The sequence below is a fragment of the Narcine bancroftii genome, chromosome 8 (genome assembly GCF_036971445.1).
Source record: "Narcine bancroftii isolate sNarBan1 chromosome 8, sNarBan1.hap1, whole genome shotgun sequence".
Classification (NCBI taxonomy): Eukaryota; Metazoa; Chordata; class Chondrichthyes; order Torpediniformes; family Narcinidae; genus Narcine; species Narcine bancroftii.
In genome coordinates, this window is record NC_091476.1 from 44,423,176 (window position 1) to 44,447,184 (window position 24,009).

General features: G+C 45.7%; 1 protein-coding gene and 1 long non-coding RNA gene across 8 annotated transcripts in view; one reads left to right on the forward strand and one right to left on the reverse strand.

The window, feature by feature from the left end:
- mcf2a (MCF.2 cell line derived transforming sequence a) overlaps window positions 1-24,009 on the forward strand; it is a 111,871-nt gene that overhangs the window by 24,387 nt on the left and 63,475 nt on the right. For 4 of the 6 annotated variants that reach the window (XM_069893538.1, XM_069893540.1, XM_069893539.1 and 1 more), the window contains 3 exons: window positions 2,050-2,140; window positions 21,386-21,505; window positions 23,699-23,815. In XM_069893538.1, coding sequence (XP_069749639.1) covers window positions 2,050-2,140; window positions 21,386-21,505; window positions 23,699-23,815 — 328 coding nt within the window. Of the gene's footprint in view, window positions 1-2,049; window positions 2,141-14,180; window positions 14,355-21,385; window positions 21,506-23,004; window positions 23,070-23,698; window positions 23,816-24,009 lie in introns of those variants that run through there. The other 2 variants (XM_069893542.1, XM_069893543.1) reach the window with 2 other exon arrangements.
- Window positions 3,501-9,729, reverse strand: LOC138740627 (uncharacterized). Of its 2 annotated transcripts, none has more exons than XR_011343079.1 (3): window positions 9,675-9,729; window positions 4,196-4,370; window positions 3,501-4,035 (listed from the first exon to the last, which is right to left on the reverse strand). It is a non-coding gene; the product is annotated as an uncharacterized lncRNA (long non-coding RNA). The 2 variants fall into 2 exon arrangements; XR_011343078.1 differs by lacking the exon at window positions 9,675-9,729 and adding an exon at window positions 6,525-6,708.

Consider the following 24,009-nt stretch of genomic DNA (forward strand, 5'->3'; position numbering starts at 1 on the left):
GAACAACACGAGCTACCCTCCAGCACCTCCCCATAGCTAATGACTTTTAAAATATTTTTTGTTTGAGTCCCTGCTATTTCTACCTTAACCTCCCTCAAGGTCCTAGGGAAAATCTTGATTTATCCCCCTTGATTCTCTTTAAAATAGCCAGTACTACCTCCCATTTAATCTGTATATTTTCCATGACTTCACTACTAACATTTCTTACTTTACCTGACTCAATATTCCTTTCCTTAGTGAATACTAAAGAAAAAAAATGATTTAAAATTTCCCCCATCTCTTCTGACACCTCCACTCTAATCTTCAAGGGACCTAATTTTATCCCTCACTATTCTTTTACTTTTAATGTATCTGTAGAAACCCTTGGGATTTATTTTGACCTTGCCTGCCAAAGCAGCCTCATGTCTCCTTTAAGGCTTCCTAATTCCTTTCTTAAGATTTTTTTTGCACTCTTTATATTCCTCAAGCACCTCATTTGTTCCGTGCCGTCTCTACCTATTGTCCACGTCTCTCTTCCTCCGAACAAAATTCCAAATATCCCTTGAAAACCAAGGCTCCCTATATTTTCTAACCTTTCCTTTAATCCTCACAGGGACATCCCGACTCTGTCCTCTCAAAGTTTCCCCTTTGAATATCCTCCATTTATCTGTTGCATTCTTCCCAGAAAATAATTGATCCTAATAATTGATCCTTCTAAATCAGTGGTTCTCACCCTTCTTTCCACTCACAACCCACTTTAAGCAATCCCTATGCCATTGGTGCTCTGTGATTAGGTTGAGAATCACTGCTCTAGACCTAATTGTTACTGAAATATTTTGCTTGAGAAAAATTGTCATTGGCCCCTTTCGAGTTATGAAACCGTGCACATAGCAAGTCAATTAGGTACGATTAAAACAGTGATTTTCATACTTTTCCTTTATGCCCACATACCACCTTAAGCAATCCCTTACTAATCACAGAGCACCGATGGCAAAGGGAATACAAGAATTGGGATGTGAGTGGAAAGAAAAAGGTTGAGAACCACTGTGCTAAATCCTTTTATATCTCCTCAAAATTAGCCTTGTTCCAATCAAGAATCTCAACCTTGGGTCCAGCCCTGTCCTTCTTCATAATTAACCTAAAACTAATAGTATTATGATCATGAGACCCAAATAAATATTGTTCCGTAAATATAAGAGTTTTGGATGGTTAGTGCAAACAGATCCTTTGGTTGCTCAGCATTCTCACTGCCCGTGGGAAGAAGCTGTTCCTCATCCTGGTGGTGTTGGCTCTGATACTCCTACATCTCTTTCCTGATGGGAGCAGCTGAAAGATGCTATGTGCGGGGTGGAAGGGGTCCTCAGATTTTATGTGCCCTCTTCGGACAATGATCCCAGTAGATCAAATTGATAGTTGGGAGGGAGGCTCCAGTGATCCTCTCTGCCACTCTTGTGGTCCTGTGGATTGACCTTTAATCCATTTCTCTGCAGCAACTGTATCATACTGATGCAGTTGGCCAGGATACCCTTGATAGAGCTCCTATAGAAGGTTGACATAATGGTGGCAATAGCCTTGCCTGCCTCAGCCTTCTCTGGAAGTGCAGTTGCCGTTTTGCCTTCCTGACAAGCTATGTATTTGAGGTAAGGAAGGATTAGTTTGTTGTGGAGTAGATTTGCATCGGTCAACACAACATAATAGGGAGAAGTGCCTGTACTGTGCTGTGATGTTCTCCATACCTCTCATCTCCCACAGTGCCCAGAATCCCATTGTCTGTGTTTTGAATAGGGCATCGCCCACCCTTCCCCAGGGGTAAGATTCACCATGGTGTGAATATCTTGCACTCAGTCCCAGTCCCTTGACCAGCTATGATTCTGCTCCTCTGGAAAATGTCTTCCCAACATTTGGCCTGATGAGACTCGTAGATTTCCTCCCACTGCTCTGAGCCCTGGAGAATACAATCTCCTCCCAACCACCATCCTGATATCCCTGGCATCTCGTATGCTGGGCCTCCCCCAGCTTCATGCTCATTATTAGCCTGTTTTGACCGACCTTCTGTCTCTTTCCTCGCAGGCTGCGCAAACCCGAGGTGAAGTTTACTGTTATTTTGGACAGGCGCCTGGATTCGTGGATCTCCGTCAAAGCAGCACTCTGCCAGATAGCAGTGAGTGTGCCATCTCCATTCCATCCATCTGTGCATCAATCACTGATGACATCCTCTCTTGTAATAGAGTGTCAACGTGGCAATATTTACTGTGTTATCTGACAAGCATGATCGAAGCCACTATGGTGTGATGGGGCAGGTTGGGTTAGCCTAGTGGTTCTCAACTTTTTTCTTTCCACTCACATACCACTTTAAGTATTCCCTACACCATTGCTTAAGGTGGTACATAGGTGGAAAGAAAAAGTTTGAAAACCGCTGTTTTCATTGTACCTAATTAACTCGTTATGTGCACGGTTTCATAACTCCAAAGGAAATGGGCCATTGACAATTTTTCTCAAACAAAATATTTCAGTAACAATTGGGTCTAAAGCAGTGATCCTCAGCCTTCCCTTCCCACTCACAGACCACCTTAAGCAATCCCTTACTAATCTAAGAGCACCAATGGCACAGGACATACTTAAAGTGGTATGTGAGTAGAGAGAAAACCACTGAGAACCACTGGGTTAGCCCATAAACAAGGTCCCTGGTGGGTTCAATACATTGCACTGGGTAATGTGAAGGGAGTGACAGGATGTTCTAATTATTCAAACTACATCTAGATATCGTGTGGAGAGTGTGGGAACTCTTTGGTTAATTTGGCTGCTTCCCCTTGGAAATTTAGATGTTTCGCATATCGCAAGCAGGATTGAGACACTTTTATTTTAATGTGTGAAAGTCTGTAGATCAGACATAGCTCTTCTGATCAAAAATTAAAATAAGAGATGAATACAGGAAATTGGAAATGAAAACAGAAGCTGCGGGAAACACTCAACAGGTCATCTGGCATTTGTGGGAGAGAAATGATGATTGTATTGGGTCCTAGACAGAGAAAGAGAGAAAATATTCGTTTTAAGTTGGAGAGAGGGTGGAGGGAAGGATGGATGGGGATATTAATAATAGGGTGGAGCCAAGGACATTGGCCAAGCCCTCTCATCCCTAGATGAATGACTATGGTTTGAGAGAGAGCAAACAATTTGTGAAAGGTGTTTCTGAAACCGAAACCCAAATGGAGTTTCAGAAACAGGCCCTTCAGCCTAGTGAGTTCGTGCTAGCCTTAACGGCCCCCCTAGTTGGCAAGGGCGGCACAGTTGGCGTAGCAATTAGCGCGATGCCTACACGGGATCAGCAGTTGGGACCGGGATTAAAATCCCACCTATCTGTAAGGGGTCTGTACGTTCTCCCCGTACCTCTGGGGGCTCCAATTTCCTCCCTCCGTTCAAAATTTACCAGGGGTGTAAGTTGATGGGGTGTAAATTGGGTGGTACAGATTCGTGGGCCAAATGGCCTGTTACCATGCTGTATGTCTACAAAGAAAATGACCTTCACCCTGCACCACTCACATTTATTTTCCCTACATTCCATAACTCACCTACACTCCAGGTACAACTCCGAGGCAAATAACTGACCAACTTGCATGCCATTGGGGTAAGGCTAGTCAAGCTGCCTACTTGGAGTAGGCTGCTTAGATGGGCTGGAGGGCTCCACACTATGATTCCCTGTGGGAGGAAACCCACCTGATCTCAGGGAGAGCGTGTTCTCTCCACTCAGTCAGCATTGCTCAGATGAAACTGAACAGCCATGTAAAGAGCACAATTACGGAGTATAGGATTGCGAAAAAAGAAAGGTCAATTGGCACCAAGCAAGAGCAGTGTGATAGTGTGTGTCTGGGGTGTGACGGGTGCTTCACATTGACTGCCTTTCCTAGGCAGTGGAGGATATAGATGGAGTCCATGGAGGGAAGGGAAAATCACGTGATGTTCTGAGCTGCATTTATTTCCACCTTCGTCTGTTCTTGAGTCGAGCAGCTCCTGTCCCGTGCAGTGGTGCATCCAGGGAGTCTGCTTTCGATGATGCTCCTGTAGAGGTTGTTGAGGGATGGGGTGGGGAGGGTGAGGTGGGGGAGGGGAGAAACATGCCAAATTAAGAAAGTAGAGGCATTTCTTGCTGTGTTTTGAGGCCACGCAGATTAGGATGCCCCATAGATTAGGGTCCTAATCAGGAGATCAGACCCCTTACCTCAGCCTTGTGATTTATCGTCTCCTTGACAGCCCCATGATGGGACCGCCGTGGAGAGAGGAGCTGACTGGTGTCCCCTGCTCAGACTGTGAGTGACTTTCAGGAGACACAGGTGGAAACTAATAATGGTGTTTCCATACTTGGATATCCAGATTGAATGTTTCTCTTTGGTGGCCTTCAATTGGAGATGAAACAGTTAAAATATTTTGCATAATATTCAATTACTAAGCAGCCATTTCCAGTTAAAAGTTCTTCTGGCCTTTGGTGGTAATTCTCCAAGTCACACATTTCATTAACAGTGAGTTCACATTAGATTGGGTGTGGGAAAGAATCATGGAATATTACTGGAATGCAGATCTTGACTTGCAGGGAGAGGCTGGATAGACTAGGACTTCTCCCTGGGGTTTAGGAGGCTGAGGTATGGCCTTCTAGTGGTATTTAAAGATGCTGGGGCATAAATAAGGTGAGTGACTATGGACTTTCCCAGGATTTAAGATGAAAAGGGAGAGCTTAATGGGACATGGGGGATGACTTTTTTTACACAGAGGGTTGTGGGAGTATGAAGCAAGCTGGTGGAGGAGGTGGTGGAGATGGGGGATAATAACACCATTTAAAGACATGGATAGGAAGGGCAGGATGTGGATCAAGGGCAAATGGGAGTAGATCAGAATGTTGCCTGGGTCAGCATGGACGATTTGGACTGAAGCGCCACTTCATGCTGTCTGACTGTCCATCCATCTATGAGAGTGGTCCATTTGCAAACTAGTTTCTTTCATTGATTGCTGATTACTTTAAAACAGACAAATATATTTGCAATTTAATGAGTTAATAGAGGCACAAAAGAAGGGCTTAGATAGAATGAACGCCCAACACATTTTTCCCCCCAGGATGACCATAGAAAATAGCAGAGGGCACCTGTTTAAGGTGAGGGGAGGAAAGTTTAGTGGAGATGTCAGAGGTAAGTTTTTTCACAGGGAGTGGTGAGTGCCCGGAATACATTCCCAGGGTGGTGGCAGAGGCTGGGTACAATAGGCACATTTAGAACCATACAACACTACAGCACAGAAAACAGGCCATTCAGGCCTTCTGTACTCAAACAACTTCATTATGCTAATCCTGGACCCATTCCATAACCTTCCAGACCACTCCCATTCATGTATCTATCCAATTTATTCTGAAGAGTGAGCCCACATTTACCACCCTAAAGCCATGTCTTTTTGTATTTATCTCTCCTAATCTGTGGAAACAGCCTATTCGCATCTACTCTGTCTAGACCCTGCATAATTTTGTAAACCTCTATCAAATCTCCCCTCATTCTTCTACGCTCCAAAGAATAAAGTCCTAACCTGTTTAATATTACCCTGTAACTCAACTCCTGAAGACCCAGCAACATCCTAGTAAATTTTTCTCTCCAGTCTTTCAATCTTACTGATATCCTTCCTGTAGTTTGGCGACCAGAACTGCACACAATCCTCCAAATTTGGTCTCAACAATATCTTGCACAACCTCACCATAACATCCCAGCTCTTGTACTCAATACTTTGATTTATGAAGGCCAAGATGCCAAAAGCTTTCTTTACAACCCTGTCTCCCTGTGACACCACTCTCAGAGAATTGTGTATCTGTATTCCCAGATCCCTTTGTTCCTCCTCACTCCTCAGTGCCCTACCATTTACTACATATGTCCTACCTTGGTTTGTCCTTCCAAAATGCAACACCTCACACTTTGTCTGCATTAAATTCCATCTGCTATTTTCTGTCCCATTTTTCCAATTGGTTCAGATCTCTCTGCAAACTTTGAAAGCCTTCCTCGCTGTCCACAATGCCTCCATTCTTAGTGTCATCTAAAAACGTGCTGATCCAATTTACCACTTTATCATCCAGATCATTGATATAGACAACAAACAACAATGGTCCCAGCACCGATCCCTGATCCACACCACTAGTCACAGGCCTCCAATCTATCCCATTCAGCCAACTCCTCCCCCTTTCATCCCTCCCCCTCTATCACATCTGAAACAACAGAACCCCGGAATGTTGACCTGCCAGTCCTGCCCCTCCTGCACCGACTCACTAACAGCAATAATGTCGTAATCCCACATGCCCTAAGCTCGCCTGCCTTTTAGATAGGCACATGGTTGTAAGAAAAATGAAGGGCTTTGGGTGTGAGGTGGGGAAGGTTTAGATTGCTGTGGAGTAGGTTTCCAAAGGTTGTCACATCTTCATGGGCTGAAGGGCTGGCACTGTGCTGGAATGTCCTGAGTCACTGAGGTTAACACCCAGAGGAGGATGCAACAGGCTATTAAAAAATACAGATATGTGTAACTACCTCTCAGTGGAATGTGATGGGTGGGAACAGGAAGTGTGCCAAAAGCCCACAGGGACTCCGACTATTTTTGTTGCTGAACTTTGTCCTTTCATCGGGATATGGCCAGGTGTGTTAGAATGAAATGCAAATGATGGAATAGTCCTTGATTAAGCATTCATCAAGACAGGAACCCAACCTACTGTCAAGATCAGAATCCAAATTTATTGTCATAAACATGTCATAAAATTCATTGTTTTGCAGCATTGTTACCAGGTTTATTGTCAGAGTACATACATGACATCACATACAACCCTGAGGTTGTATGGCCATAAATTACATTTAAAAATAAATAAATTAGTGCAAAGAAGAGAATGCAGGTTAGTGTCTATGGTTCATTGTCCATCCAAAAATCTGATGGCAGAAGGGAAGAGCTTTTTCTGTACTGTGGGTGCCTGTCTTCAGGCTCCTGTACCTTCTTCCTGATGGTAGCAGTGAGAAGAGGGCATGGCCTGGGTGGAGAAGGTCCTTAATGATGGAGGCTCCTTTCTTGTACAAGAGACACCTCCTCTTGTAGATGTCTTTAATGGAGTGAAGATCATGACCCATGATGGTGCTGGCCAAGTTTACAACCGTCTGTAGCCTTTTCCAGTCCTGTGCATTGGCAATTCCATAGCAGACAGTGATGCAACCAGTCAGAATGTTCTCCTCGGTACACCTGTAGAAATCCATTCTTTGGAATTGGACATCGTTGACAAGTCTGGCATTTATTGTTTGTGTGGGGTGGTGATGAGTGTTCTTCAACCATTGTTCTGTCTTGAAATGGCTGCAAGATTTATTCTGCTTCCTTTAAAGCCACCTTTACTGATGTGGGACTGGTGTTAGACAGCTACACATGGACAAAGGCAGCACTGTTTTTCTTTCCTGAAGGACGTGTGTATACCAGTTGGGTTTGTGCAGCAATGCCAGATTTATTATGCTTGCTTTTCACTTCCTTTCTTTAAATAAATTGAATTCATTTCTTGGAAGGAAATAATCTTGTGTCTGGAGGATTAACCACCCAGGTACCAGACACAAAGCCAGTCTCTTGTTCTGCATGCAGCAGAGACTGGGGTCAAATGTTTAACCATTTGTTCCATTGCAGACGAATGTACAGGAGCAGTAATGATCGTTTTGAACTGGCAATGTCTAGAACAACTGCGGCAGTCTGTCCTTCCAAAAAAACACTGTCACCCACATAAACAGCATGCTCATGTGGCGATTTCAATAATCTTGAAACAACTCCATCCACTCACACCGACAACAATATTAGGCAGCATTAATAATGAGAATTATTTTTGCCCCCAAATTCTAGCCACTAATTTGAATGATCTAGAAATGTAACAGTGTTACCTACTGGTTTGAGGGACAGGCAGTGTTACCTGCTGGTTTGAAGGATGGGCAGTGTTACGGTGTAACCCACTGGTTTGAGGGACAGGTAGTGTTACGGTGTTAACCGCTGGTTTGAGGGGTGGGCAGTGTTACCCACTTGTTTGAGAGACAGGCAGTGTACAGTGTAACCTGCTGGTTTGAGGGGTGGGCAGTGTTACCCACTGATTTGAAGGACAGGCAGTGTTACCCACTGGTTTGGGGGACAGGCAGTGTTACCCGCTGGATTGTGGGCCAATAACTGCAAAATCTACAAATTTGCCATTGATACCACGGTAGTGGTTTGTATAAAGGAAGGGGATAAGTCAGCACACAGGATGAAGATTGTAAACTTGGCTGACTGGTGTATCAATAACAACCTTGTACTCAATGGCACCAAAACTAAGCTGATTGTTGACTTCAGGAAAAGACAGCTAGAGATGTACAATCCAGTGATCATTGGGGTACCTTGGAGGATCTTTCCTGGATCCAACACACCAATGGCATTGTGAGAAAGCATGTCAGCACCTCTACTTTCTCAGGAGTTTGTGGAGGTTTGGAACGACACCAGAAACCCTGGGAAATTTCTACAGATGTGTGGAGAAAAGTGAACTGACTGGCTGTATCACGGTTTGGTACGGGAACACCAATCCCACTGAATGTAAATCCCTCCAAAAGGTAGTAGACACAGCCTAGGACATCACAGGCAAAACCCTCCACACTATTGAGCACATCTGCAGGGAAAGCTGTCGTGAGAAGGTAGCAGTAATCAGCAAAGACCCACACCACCCAGCACACGCTCTGTTCTCGCTGCTGCCATCAGGAAAGAGGTGTAGGTGCCACAAGACTCTCACCACCAAGTTCAGGAACAGCTGCTACCCCTCCACCATCAGACTCCTCAATGACAACGTTAATCAAGGACTCATTTAAGGACTCTTACTTGTGCACTTTATTAATTTTTCTTTGCTCTCTCTGTATTGCACAGTCAGTTGTTTACATTCGTTACCTGTTAAGAGTTCTTTTGATTGTTTACATGTTTGTGCTGTGTGCAATTTACTTTTTTTGCACTACCAATTAGTGGTAATTCTGCCGCTCCCGCAGGAGAAAGGAACCTCAGGGTTGTATGTTATGTCATGTATGTACTCTGACAATAAACCTGAAATCTGGCAATGTTACAGTGTTACCCACTGGTTTCAGTGCATGAGGGTTTTACAATGCTGCCTGTTGAGTTCAGCGGGGGGGGGGGGGACAATGTTACAGAGTTTCACCCTATTCATTCAGAGATCTAGTCCCTCCCCTATCACTTCTCAGCTTTTTCCCTCTTCGCCTATCCATCTCTGACTTCTTGCCTATGGGCCTGTGCACCTCCCGTCACCCACCCTACTCTCTTCACCTTGATGTGGTTAAACAATTTAATGATTTGATGATACACAGAATCCCCAGTCTGCAGGAACGAGGGTTGAGTCCCTTGAGTTCTATTCAAAATGGCCAAGCCCTCAATGTGGGAGGGGCAGAGCTATTTTCAAAGTGTGCAAATGACAAACTTGGGGGCATAGACTTTGGGTAAAAGGAGATTTACGAGGAACTGAGAAGCAGAGTGAAGCTGGATTTCCTTTCTGAGCTTTTCCAGGAAACCACCCAGCAGAGTCAGTGTCAGATCAAGTCTAATGCGGGGAGGCATTAGGGTAACTGTGGGGGGGGAGGGGGCATAAAGTGATGTTTGAAAACTCAATCAGTGGAGGGGAGACAAGGAGCCGAATGCCATACCTGCAATGAACCTCTTCTGTGTGCCGCCATCACACTTCCCCTTCCCCAATGTATCAGACAAATGTGCTGCTTACATCACATTGGGGGGGTGCACAATAACTCATGGGGGGGGGCCATGCCTGCGAATGCCCCCCCCCCACCTTAGCACTGGCCATGCCACCCAGTGGTAAAACCTGTCACTGCTCGAGGCAAAGAGCATAGCAGAATCTTCAGTGGGCTTTCAGCTTTTTTCTATTGTGCCCCCCTACCCATACCTGCCTGTGACCTGCTGGTAGGCCTGCATCGTCCCTCCTCCTGCTAGTGGGCCTGCTCCGCCCCTCCTCCTGCTGGTGGGCCTGTGCTGCCCCTCTTGTCCCCCCTCCTGCTGGTGGGCCTATACTCTTCCTCCTGTCCCCTCCTGCCCCTCCCTCCACCTTTTTATTTAGGTGCCTGTCTACTTTTAGCTCACACCTTAACGAAGGGGTCAGGCTGAAACGATGGTTATGCATCCTTATTTTTGCTACATAAAGAACACTGCATGACCTGCTGAGTTTCTCCAGCATTTTTGTTTCATGCTACAGAGTTACCTGTGCATTTTACACACTGGGAACTGTTAATTCGATATTGAATGACCTTGTTCTTATCCAGGATTCTCACCTTCGTTTACAATGAATATAGAAAGGGTATATTAAAAATATTATTAACAGATGAATAAAGTTGTTTTAACTAATACTGTGTAATAACAGTAATTTGTATTGGAAAGTGAGTCTGCATTTGGTATTGATCTGATTATAGCCTTGTTATATTAGTGGATGGACACTTTCAGAGAAGGTTGAAAGCTAATGAAGTGGTGAAAATGTGAAATCATTTGTGTGGCATTGTTCACACAGTACCTTGTCAAAGCAGTTCACACGATCTATTATGGAAGCACACGTGACTGAACCATCCAAGATTATAATACCTGTAGTGTCCAATGAGAAACTAAAAGCAGATGTCTGCTTGTGTTCAGCTTTTTATTATCTGCCACTGAAATTCTTATCCGACCCTTATTCTGGTTGTCCTACATGTGATCTGTTGTATTTACTACAAGGTTTGATGAAAATTTGAGAAACAACATTTATTTGTGTCCTCGATTAGCTACCATCTGGATAACTTTAAACACAACTTATCCCTAATTCAACCTTGGCTTCACCCATCCAAATCATTCATTCCCCCCCCCCCCCCCCCATCCTGCTACATCTTCAAACTATTTTACTCACACTTCTAGTTCTTACAAAGCTCTTTGACCTGAAGTATCAAGTCCATTTCCACAGGCCTACTGGATATGTCCAGCACCTTCTCTTTGTCTCTTTTGATTTAAAGAAAAATGTGGCATTTTTTTTAATCAAAGGGGAGAAGAGTTGGAGAGATTTGGGGAGAAGGCCCCGCAGGCTAGAGCCCGTTAGGCAAGAGCCCAGAACTGGAGGGGTTCCGCAGTGTGGAAAACACAGAAGTGAGGCTATGGAGTGACTCGAACTCCATGCAAATTCAAAGCCAGTAGATGAAAGGTCAAAGAGATGGGGTGGGGGGGGAGAGGGAGGGAGAGAGGGGAACGGATGACAGATGTTTGGATACTTTTGGTGAGAGTCAGAGTAACTAATCCAGCAGGTGCTGGAAATCTGAAATAAAATCCGAAATACCAGAAATACTCAGTGGTCAGGCAACACCTGTGGAGAGAGAGAGAGAGAGACAGAAATAATGTTTTAGCTCCAAGTTTTTGCATCTGAATTATGAATGTGAGGGCAGAATCTGGTGATTTGTGGAGATGGAAGTCAGCATCTGGAAAAGTGTGTTCGAGTGCCCTAAAAAGTAACTTCTGGCTACATTTAAACCACCAGCCAGTGGCATGACAATGGAACTGGCTACTTTAGTGAATGGTTGAACAGGGGAAGTGCATTCAAGGAGATAAATACAGAAAGGCACACGTTACAAATGGGCTAGTGTCAAGTAGCCTGCAAAAATGTAACAATCCCTATCTTATGGGACAAGATGGTGAGAAAAGCTAATGAGTCTAAGATTGGATAAGCCAGCCAGACCCAAAGATCTATACCCTAGGGTTTGAAGGGGAGTGGCTGCAGAGATGGTCCAGCCCTTGGTTGAAGTTTTTCAAAACTCCTTAGACATCTGGGAGAGCACTGACAGACTGGAAAACTACAAATGTGGCTCCCTTGTTGAAGAAGTGAAGGAGACAAACTAGAAAACTGTAAGGCAGTAAGTTTAATGTCTGACGTCAGCAATTTTCAGGAGCTTGTAATCAAGGAAGAAGTAGCTGGACATTTAGAAAATTAAACCACGCAACATGGTCTTATGTTATTTGTCCTGTTTGACAAATTTGCTGGAGTTCTTCAGTGCAACAAGCAGAGGTGATGGTGGGAAATTTGCAGATGTGATGTATTTGGACTTTCAGAAAGCAAATGTACATAAAAGGCTGGTGGTATTGGGGCAAGTGTGTTAACCCCAAGGGACTTCCTGCTGGAATGGAATTAATCTACAGGACAAATTGGAAACTGACCCACAACACCTCCACTCTGCTTGGCATAAGAGAGGCTGGGACTTTTCTCCCTGGTGTATCAGAAGACGACTGGTTACTGGTCACTTCTTCAACAAGGGAGCCACATTTATAGTTTTCCAGTCTGTCAGTGCTCTCCCAGAAGACTAAAGAGTTTTGAAAAACTTCAACCAAGGGCTGGACCATCTCTGCAGTCGCTCCCCTTCAAACCCTAGGGTACAAAGTAAATGGATCTTTTTCAGACTGTAAAGTTGTAATCAGTAGGATGCCCCAAGGACCAGATCGTGACCCTCAACTATTAGTGATCTGGAGGAGGGTGCTGGCATTCATGTCAGTGATGAAATAAATGGAAATATATGATATTTTGCTTTGAATATATTTGGATTCTGCTTCAGGATATGTGATTGAGTGAGTGGGTCAAAATCTGGAAGATTGAGTTCTATGTGAAGTGGGAAGGTGCGAGGTTATGCTCTTTGGTAAGATGACTGTGATCTAATTGGAGAAAGATTTGAAATGAGTGAAGCCAGGGATCTGGTGTTCTTGTAAGGGTTAGCAGTAGGGAAAGCAAATGGTTAGGACTGCAGTTCAGAAAGAGGGGCACATTGTCCCATTCGATAGGATGCTGGTGAAGTCGCACCTGGCACACTGGGCATGGCTTTGGTTCCCCTCCATTTGAAGAAGGCATGTGCTGGTACTGGAGATGATCCAAATGAGATTCATTAGGTTAATTCCTGGTTCTCAACCTTTGTCTTTCCACTCATATACCACTTTGAGTAATTCCTATGCCATCGGTGCTCTGTAAGGGATTACTTAAGGTGGGATGTGAGTGGGAAGGGAAGGTTGAAAATCACTGTTCGAGACCCAATTGTTACTGAAATATTTTGCTTGAGAAAAATTGTCAGTGGCCCATTTCCTTTGGAGTTCTGAAACAGTGCACATAACAAGTCCATTAGATAAAATTAAAACAGTGATTTTCAACCTTTTTTATTTCCACCCACATACCCCTTAAGCAATCCCTTACTAATCACAGAGCACCTCTGGCATAGGGAATACTTAAAGTGAATATGTGAGTGGAAAGAAAAAAGTTGAGAACCACTGGGGTAGATGTTTCCACAAGGGGAAGGGTTGTTTCAACAATTACAAGATAAGGAGGTGGTCAATTAAAACCAAGATGTGTGAGAACTTGCTGCAGAATAGGGAGCAAAAAAAATCTGTGGAATTTTCTATTGTACACTGGAGGTGGTGGGGAGGGGATGAATGTCTGTTTCATTCAATCTATAGAGTCAGAATAATAGAGCACAGAATTACAGCACCAGGTCCATGCTGACCTCCTTGCCCAACCATACAAATCCCATCCACCCCCATTAGGATCATTATGTCTTACCTATTTCACGTGGTTATTGTTCCTGATGCCAACACTTAAAAAAAACACACACACCTCCTGTCATCTTGCATCCTTTCCCCTTGCATCTCTCACCTCTTGTTTATATATATTATACCCTCCTCCCTGCTCTCCCATCTTAACGCAAGAAACACAAAGACTGCAGATGGTGGAACTCAGGGGGACGGGCAGCGTCCATGGGTAGAAATGGCCAGACAAGGTTCACGGTCAGGACCCATCATGGAGAAATGTTAACCCACTGTTTCTGTGCTGGAGAAAGTTTAGAAAATCAGTTAATTGATGTTACAGAGAACAGTGAGCTCTAATATTCATAAGAATCTTGTCGACTACTTTGATTGTAACTCCCGAAGGGATTGCAGAACTCCAAGGGCCGAATGTCCTCCTTTGCGCTGGATGGACTGCCTGGTATTAAATAGGAAGGGGATTGTTTCGGATCCTGATGTTACAGCTACAGCACGCGGTGCGGCTGCGGGAGTGGGGAAGGGGAGCTGTGTGCGGCTGACGGCGACATTGCGCGGACCGAGCAGGCAGCGGTGCCGGGCAGAGCGCCGTGGGCTCCGGGCGGGCTAGAATTCTGCACTCGGTGCTGGCGGAGAAGAGGGGAGGGGAAATTCCCGGCTGACCCCCATGCCCAGGAAGAACTCCGGGCGAGTGCCACATCTCACCCATCGGGGAGGAGCGAGCAGATGCCAGGACCATGGCAGAGGCAGGAGGAGTCCAGAGGAGCAGCGGCAAGTGCAAGAAGGATGCGGTAAGGGGCTGGCCGAGCCGGGACGCTGCGGTAGCCGTGGCTCTTGGACCCCGGACACCCTGGCCATTGCACGGCGTTGGTGCAGTGTGCAGGCATTTCCTTGCGCACTGGTTCGCACCTTCGCCGTCCGTCCCTGTGGAGGACAGATGTGGGATCCATGTTCAAATATAGATGTTTATTGGTTAAATATTCAGCGCAGACACCCCCTCGATGAACCAGAAGAATGCTGTGTGTTATTTAGCTAGCAAGTAGGAGTCGCTGGTATGGGTCAGGGTGTTGGGTTCGCCCCTTGGGGCAGCAGCGGGATAACCCGGCAGAAGAGGGGGGTGCGGACACTTCGGAATTTCCATTGTCTTGGGAAATACTGATCCCAAATTTAAAGTCATCATATTGTGGGATCTTGCTGTGTGCAGATTCTTGAATCACAGATATGAGATGGGGAGGCTTGGGGTGGTGGAGGGCATCAAGTTAAACCCGAGTTTGACCTTTCAGGCAAGACTGTGTGGGGTAGGTTGGTGGAGGGCTGCTGGTGCCAAGGTTGGCTCTGCTGTCACCAACACAAGGAGGAAAGAGGGTGGAATACAAGGTCACCTAGTCCTGACAACTGGATCTGACCCCATTTGAGAATTCCAGCATTGCACCACCTCAAGAAGGGCAGATAAAGGGTGTGCCAGAGATCCAAAGCTTGGTGCCAGGAACTAGATACAATCTGACATCCTGAGCAGGGTCCCTGAGGCTGGCTTGCTGCCTCATAGAGTCACATGGCATGGAAGTGGGCACTTTGGCCCTATTCCTCCATGCTGACCCATCCCCAAACTGAGCTCATCCCATTTCACTGCCTTCATCCCTCTCAACTTGTACCTGACTAAATTTTAAATAAAAATGTTGCGGCTATTTCCAAGTCTACCACTTCCTCAGGCACCTTGCACCACGCACCTGGTATGTGGTGGGGCTTATAAGTAAGAACAATGAGTCGGCTTACAGAGAGGAGGTGCAAACACCAATGGACTGGTGCAGGGACAGCAACCTACACCTGAACATCAACAAAACAAAGGAGATGGTGGTTGACTTCAGGAGAGCCCAGTGGGATTACTCTCCGCTGACCATCGATGGCTTCACTGTCGAGGTAGTCAAGACACCATATTCCTTGGCATGCACCTGGCGGAGAACCTCTCCCAACACAAGATCCATTGCCAAGAAGGCCCAACAACACCTTTAGTTCCTGCGGAGGTTGAGGAAAGTGCAGCTTCCACCCTCCACCCTCACAACATTCTACAGGGGATGCATTGAGAGCATCCTATGTAACTGCATCACCACCTTGTTTAGGAATGGCACTGTCCCAGAATGCAAGTCCCTACAGTGGATAGTAAAGACTGCTGAGGGGATTATTGGGGTCTCTCTCCCTGCTGTGATAGACATTTATAATGGCTGCTGTTTGTGGAAAGCCATAAACATTGTGAAGGATTCCACACACCCCTCCTGTAAACTATTCTCCATCCTGCCATCCAGGAAGAGATACCAAAGTGTTCAGGCCCTCACAACCAGATTGCAAAACAAATTTTCTTCCAAGCCGTGGGGCTTCTGAACTCCGTGACACAGGGCTAACATATGTAATAGGATATTTAAGTGATATGTTATTTATTTTTTAAAAAGTTTCTGATGTAACTTAGCCATGTAAATAATTAGCTGCACGGTCCAGAGAAACACTATCTCGTTCTCACTGAAAACTGCAATGGCTATGGTATGAACGACAAATAAACGCGACTTGACTTGACCTACCGGCCTTTGTGAGGAAAGATTTACCTCTAAGGATCCCTTTAGAGCACATGTCAAACTCAGGCCCGCGGGCCAAATTTGGCCCGTGATATAATTATATTTGGCCTGCAAGATCATATCAAATATGTATTAGAGCTGGTCCACTGGCCGCCGCGCCAGTATAGCTAATACTACAAATCCCAGAATGCTTTGCAAATGCGTTGGCGCCGGCCCGTCAGCCCGCTAATCGCCCCCACCTCCTCTGTTTACTTTCATTAGCACCTGCGACCTGTCGCCTAACTCACATGTAATAAACCCCTTACGAAAAATGGCCAAACGAAAGACAGAAAACAGGACCTTTCAAGACAGGTGGGAGGCAGACTATATGTTCATCATTTTAAAAGACAAACCTGTTTGTCATTGAAGCAAGTTGTTATTTTTTTGACTTGTTGGCTTGTGAAAAAAAATACATTTAAAAGGAGCTTAAAGGCTATAGAGAATATTTATTGAATATTTTATTTCTCATTTGTTAAAGCTTCTTCTGGAAAGAGTTTAATCAAAACTATTATGAAACATTAATTTTAATAAGAAAAAGTTTAACATTATATATGTTGAAAGAAGAGAAAACATGCAGCTGTTGTTGAAAATTTTCAATAAATATTTAGTTTGGCCAACGACTTAGTCCAAGTTTTTAATTTTGGCCCTCTGTGAATTTGAGTTTGACATCCCTGCTTTAGAGGAATGGTTTTCAAACTTTTTCTTTCCACTCGCATACCACCTTAAGTAATCCCTATACCATAGGTGCTCTATGATTAAAACTGTTTTAATCGTACCTAATTGACTTGTTATGTGCACATTTTCATCACTTCAAAGGAAATGGGCCAGTGACAAGTTTTCTCAAGCAAAATATTTCAGTAACAATTGGGTCTGGAGCAGTGGTTCTCAACCTCTTTTTCCCTCATTCATGTACTGCCTTTAGCAATCCCTTACTAATCGCAGGGCATCCTATTGGCATAGGGAATACTTAAAGTGGCCGCTCTCAGTGAAGTCCGCCTTGCAGATGTAGGCAGCCTCCAAGAACGCGGCGCGGGCTACACACTCTACTGGTCTGGCAAGCCTATCGATGAACGACGCCTATCTGGTGTAGGCTTCATGGTCAAGAACTCCATTGCCTCCAAACTAGAAAACCTCCCGACAGGCCACTCGGACCGGATTATGTCCATGCGACTCCCCCTTCAAAACAAGCATCGCATCACCCTCATCAGTGTCTATGCTCCAACCCTCCAGGCGGAACCAGCAGAAAAGGACAAGTTCTACACTGACCTGCGCAACCTCATTCAACGCACCCCTGCAGCCGACAAGGTTGTCATCCTTGGCGACTTCAACGCTCGCGTCGGCAAAGACTCAGAAACCTGGCCAGGAATCTTGGGCAAGCATGGTGTCGGCAAGTGGAATGACAATGGGCACCTCCTGTTGGAGCTCTGCACAGAACAGCGGCTTGTCATTACAAACACCCTTTTTCAGCAGAGGGACAGCCTGAAGACTACCTGGATGCATCCCCGATCCAAACACTGGCACCTCCTGGACTACGTCCTGGTGTGAGAAAGAGACAAACGAGATGTGCTCCACACCAGGGTCATGCCCAGCGCGGAATGCCACACTGACCACCGGCTGGTTCGCTGCAAGCTCAACCTTCACTTCAAGCCAAAGCCCAGGAACAGTAAAGCCCCCAGAAAGAGGTTCAATGTTGGAAACCTGCAGTCAGACGAAGTGAGAGGAAACTTCCAGGCAAACCTCAAAGCAAAGCTCGACGATGCAATCCGCCTCACGGACTCGTCCCCTGAAACCCTCTGGGGAGTGGTCAGAAAAAGTTTGAAAATCACTGCTTAAGAGCATTTTCCTCTCACCTTGAACCTGTGCCCTCGCAGTTTAGGCTCCCCTCTCCTGAGGAAAAAGACTATGGCCACCACAGATGTGCTCCTCTTGATTTTTTTCACTTCTCGCCCTCCGCCTCCTGTGCTCCAGCCAAAAAAAAAGCCTCAGCCTATCCCATTTCTGCTTGTAATGCAAGCCCTCTTGTGAAGTTTTTTCTGAAATTTCTAGCTGAATAACATCCTTCCTATAGCTGGGTGCCCAGAACTGCACACGATGGTCCAACTGTGCTCCCACCAACGTCTTGCACAGTTATAACATGACATGATAACCTCTGTGCTCAGTACTCCATCTGATGAAGGCAAGCAAGACAAATGCCTTTACCTCTCTGTCTATCACTGTTGCCACTTTTAGGGTTTCTGTATCTGTGCCCTGAGGTCTCTTTGTTCTACAGCATTCTCCAGGACCCTATCATCTACTATGTAACTTCCTGGTTTAACATTCCTCATACTGATGGCACCATTTGAACTGAGTTCCTCTCCATTCTGGCAGGCACCAGCTCAGATCATTGATTCTGTGGTTATGTTTGTATTTCTCTTCAGCCTCTGATTTCAATGCCAATGCATTCATAAACTGTGCAGAAATGAGAGCAGTGGCGTTCCATATTTCGGGTTCAGGGGAGTGAGTTGGCAAAAGGAAGAAGCTAAGGAGGATCTAGATTGGCCGGCTAGGTTAGTGTAGCGGTTAGCACAATGCTATCTCAGTGCTGGCATCTCGGGTTCGAATCCCGCACTGTCTGTAAGGAGTTTGTACGTTCTCCCTGTGCCTGCGTAGGTTTCCCCCAGATGCTCCAGTTTCCTCCCATCCTCCAAAATATACAGGTTGGTAGGTTATTTGGGGTATCTGGGCAGCATGAGTTCTTGGGTCAGAAGAACCTGTTACTGTGCTGAATGTCTCAATTTAAAATATTTAAAAATTGTCCTGGGCCTATTTGTGCTCTGTTCTTGGATTGGGCTGGAGTTCTGCTCCCCACTGCATGTTCGCCACTGCCTCAGGAACATGCCCAATATATTAAAGGACCTGTCTCACCGAAATCACATTCTCTTCTCACCATTCCATGAGATACACGAGTTTGAAAACAAAAACCACCAGATTCAGGAACTGCTTTTTCCCTGCTGTTAACAGACACCTGAACCGGCCTTCTACTGGTATTAGATGATGGTCTGCATTGCTTAACTGCACTTTTTCCCCAAAACAAGGTACCCTACACTCAGGTTTGAGGTTGAGCCTCTGGAGAGGGTCTTGAATTGGCAACCACCTGAGGTGGGAGTACTGCTGCTGGAGATGCGATCATCCATTCAGTTCAAATGCACCAGGGTTTAGCTCCATTTCACTGCACGTCCCTCGAATTGGCGTGTGAAAATGGAAATGGGCAAACTGTGTGAGAAATGAGTGCTTGCTGCAACCTGGTGAGTTTGGACCTCAGGTTGTTGGGTGGCACTCGTGTCTCCGAGACAGGAACTCCAAGGTTCAAATCTTGGGGCGGCATGGTTAGTGCAATGCTCTTACAGCACCAGCGATTGGGACCAGGGTTCAAATCCCCTGATGCCTGCAAGCAGATTGTACGTTCTCCCTGTGTCTGCATGGGTTTTCTCCGGGTGCTTCAGTTCCTTCCCACCCTTCAAAACATACCTGGGGTTGTAGGTCAATTGGGAATAATTGGGTGGCACGGGGTCATGAGCTGAAAGGGCCTGTTACCATGTACTCCTATGTTTAAATTTAATTTAAATCCCAATAGAGTAACACAGATTTATTCAATTCCCTTTCACTCTTGTGTGGATTATAACTATACAGCATAGAACTGGCCATTCAGTCCCCGCTGACCAGTATGGTATTGTGGGCAAACTCTCACTTGCCTACATTTGGTCTGTATCCATTCCAAAACCCTCCGATTCATAAACCTGTCCAAATGTCCTTTGAAAGTTGTTATTGTATTTGCTTCTACAGTTTCCTCTAGGAGCTCATTCCAGACATGGACTTCCTCTGAGTGAGAACATTTCCTCTCGCATCCCTCCTAAATCTCCCCTCTCTTAACTTCAGTCTCTGCTCTCTATTTCGAGAATCATCTACCCTAGGAAAAAGGCTGTGACTGTTTGCTTTATCCAAGCTCCTCCTGATTTTCTGTACTGCTGTAAGATCACCCCTTGGCCTCCTTCACTCCAGCGAATAAAGGCCCAGCCTATTCAATCTCTCCCTATAACTCAACCCCTCCGATTCTAGGAACATCCTGGTGAATCCTCTCTGCACCCCTTCCAATTGATTGATGTCCTTCCTATAGCTAGGCGACCAGAACTGCACACAGTTTGTTTAAATTGACCCAATCAAAAAAAAGGGACTAAATCTTTGGAATTCTCTGTCCTTGGCACTTAGTCCTTGAGTGTATTCAAGTGGAGATTGATAACATTGTAGTGACGTGGATGAGAAAGAGGGTCCATGATGACAGGTGGACTGGAAGACGAGGTTTGAGCATCCATTGAAGAGGCAATGGGTCTGCGTTTGATCTGGTTCCACTGGCATCACTAGGGGAAGACACCGTCAGAGGGGATGACACCAAAATGACTGTCTATAACATTTTTGTGCAGTGTTTCAGAAGAAAATTTTTATAACAATATCCCAGTAGATAGTTATAAAAACAAAAATATTTTTCGTAAGCCCAGCTTACATGTATCAATATGCTGACAAGGATAAAACTCGATACTCATTTACTTTTTGAACCATCCAATGCGCTCCGGTCAGACCTGTCATTATTACCCAATTAAAATGATGCTTCGAATCACATGGTTTCGTTTACACCCACTACAAGCATGCGCTGTTGTTTTGTTACTGCTGGTGTTTTTATAGTCGCTGCTTTTGTCAAATTTTCTGGTGTTTTAGCTGCAATATTGAAGTATTTAGTATTTGTGAACCTGTATCAATAACTTTTTTGTGAATGAAGTAGTCTGATATTGTAATTTAAAATTGTCATTTTTGCTACTTGTTTATCTCACTACTATTGCCATTACATTCAGTGAGAATTACAATTTGAGTAGAATTACCAAGGATTCTGTATGGTCAGATACAGGAAGAGGTCCATTGTGGTGGGGGGTGGGGACATATTGGGTGGCGCCAACCCTAGTGACACCACTGTCTGGTTCACTTTTCTCCCATGGATTTAAGGTGAGAAAACACATGTGCAATGCTGGGTGGACTCTTGCTGGTCAGTGTAAATCCACGTGCGGCGTGTTGGAGCTGGTCACCATGAGAGGCTACCACTGGGAGTTGGCTCCGGAGAGCCGGGGGCTGTGTGTTGCGTGTAGGAAATGAGCGCTTTCCCTTCCTGGTCTGATGTTTGTTCTCTCTACAAGGCTTCGTGTCCGGGGAACGTGCAGCTGGTCCTGGTCCTTCGCCCTTCAGGCTTTCTCCAGCGAGCTATCTCTGACATCAGCTATCGCTTCAGCCAGGACGAATTCATCCTGAGACTGCCAGTAAGTAGCAGCAACACCGCGCCTCTCTCCTCCTTCTCTGCCCCCATCTCTTCCCTCTCATAGTCAGAGAGGTCCACAGAAACAGGCCCTTCAGCCCAACCTGACATTGTGACCAAACTCACCACAAGTGCGCATTCAGACCATATCCCTCTACACCTTTCCCATCCATGTGCCTGTCCAAATGTCTTCCCTATGCCCTCATGGTTCCATAATGTCCTCCTCAGCCTTCTTCCGTGGGTCTGTCCAAATGCCACTTCCTCACTCTATATATCCATCACCCTCTGTGCAAAGCATGTTCCCCTCAGGTCCCTCTTGAATCTTTCCCCTTTCTCCTTACACTTTGCCTCCCTCTGACTCCCCCACCATTGGAAAAGAGACCGTCCAGCCATTTTAATTCCACACCTCATTGCCACACTGACATGTCTGTCCATGGCCTTGTGCATCTCCAAACTGAGGTCACGTGCAAATACATTTTCTATTCTGTCAATATTTTGTATTCCGACCAAACAGCATCAATATCGACCGACAATTTCCATTAACCCCTTTCACTAGATTCCCTCTTTCCCTAACTGTCTCTTTTCCTCCAGCTCCCCCAACCTTCCCTTCCTACCTCTGTCAGAACCTACCTGATAGCTCAGTGGTTAGAGCACTGGTCTTGTAAACAATGGGTCATGAGTTCATTCCTCGCTGGGGGCCTCATCTCTGTGAGGGGTGCTGGACAAAGTGGCGATTCTGCCTAATGGTAGACAAAATTAAAGAATCTCACATATGTTACATTCTAAATGTAGGATTATGTGACAATAATGGAACCTTTACCCTCTCCCCCAACCACTGCCCAGCTTCTTTCTTTTCTACCCTCCCACCTATATCTACCCACGATCTGTTATCCTGTGCCTCTCCTCCTTGCTCCCTCCTCCCTGCTATCTTTTTAATCAGGTATTTATCTGTTTTTCTACATTTATCTTTTTCTAATCCATGAAGGACTCAGGCCTGAAATGTTGCTTACCCTCTTACTTCCTCTGGATGCTGTGTGGCCTGCTGACTTCCTCCCACACGTTTGTGCACCCAGCATTTGCAAACTGTCTTGTTTGATCTATGCCCTCATTATTCCATAATGTCCCCCTCAGCCTCCTTCAGTCCAGGAGAAAAGTCCCATTCTATCTAATCTCTCCATATCATTCAAGCCTGCCAGTCACAGCAACAGTTCAGTGACTTTTTGCTACTCCACCTCTCCTCCTTTCCAGCTTTCTTTGAGGTCTTCCCCCACCCCTCACTTTCTGTCTTCCCTCCTCCTTCATCTCCCACCCCTCACTTTCTCCAAGATCTCTTCCCCCATCACTTTCTTCGTCTCTTCCCAACCCCCTCACTTTCACTGAGGTTTTCCCCCACCCTTCATTTTCTCTATCTCCCCCTCGCTTTCTCTGTGGACTCCCCCCCCCCTCGCTTTCTTTCTTCTCCTTTGAGAGAGCGAATAGCCTTTCAATGTCTCAGTGTTTCACAGCCAAGGAGGCACTTTTCAGATGCCATCCATAGCATGAGGAAGTCGGCATCACCAAGATGATTCGTAAGTGATCATGTGGCCTGTTGTGCCTGTACTAGCCCTTTGTAGAGCCATCCCATCAGTTCCCATGGTCCAGCATGCTTCCTTTAAGTTCAAGATGAAGGGCACAAATGAATCTAAATCACTGCACTTTCAGGCAGAACTTTCTAAAAACACTGATTTAAAAATAAGTGTTTTTCTCTCTCCTCAGCTGGTGTCTTTGGCCCAGTGGAAACTTTCTGCCTGAACTCCTCACAGGTCATAGTGTTCTTGGTGGGAGATATCAGTCCACGGGTCTCAAACTTAGCCCTGCCATTGGTACTGCTGCTCCTGGGTCAAATCCCCACTCCAGGTCGGACCACCACTCTGTGGGAGTACAATCTTTCAGATGAAGCATTAAATCCCGGACCAATGTGTTTCTGGGGAGTTGGCGAAGACCGATAGGAGAGGAGCAGAATAGTTCCCCAGCGTGTATCCCTCAAACAATATCACCATGGGCGATGGTAGGATCACAGACACAGATTGTCTATCTGCAAGTGATGACCCTCCCAAGATGCCTGATTGGCCATGAAGTCCCTGGGAGGTCCTGGGAGAACGGCTGCTGCCTGAGATGTTTAGAATGTGACTGGTGCTGGTCTTGATGCTTCCCACAGGTGGTCATGCTGAACTCGGTCACCGAGCTGCTGAAGTACATCGATGAAACCCACCTAATGCACGAGTTTGGCGGCACCCTTAACTACCGTCACGATGAGTGGATCCTCTTTCGCACGGTAGAGTCTGTTCAACGTACGGGTTGACTATTGGTGTGGGTACATGCCGTTCTCTCTGACTATCAGCCCTGGGACAGCATGCTTCTTTCATTTTGTTGATGTAGTCCCCACTGATTTTGCATGCCTGGCCTAATGCCTCTCACAAACTCGGTGCTCCTCTCCGTCTTGGCTATTAGATCCAAGAGCTTAAAGGT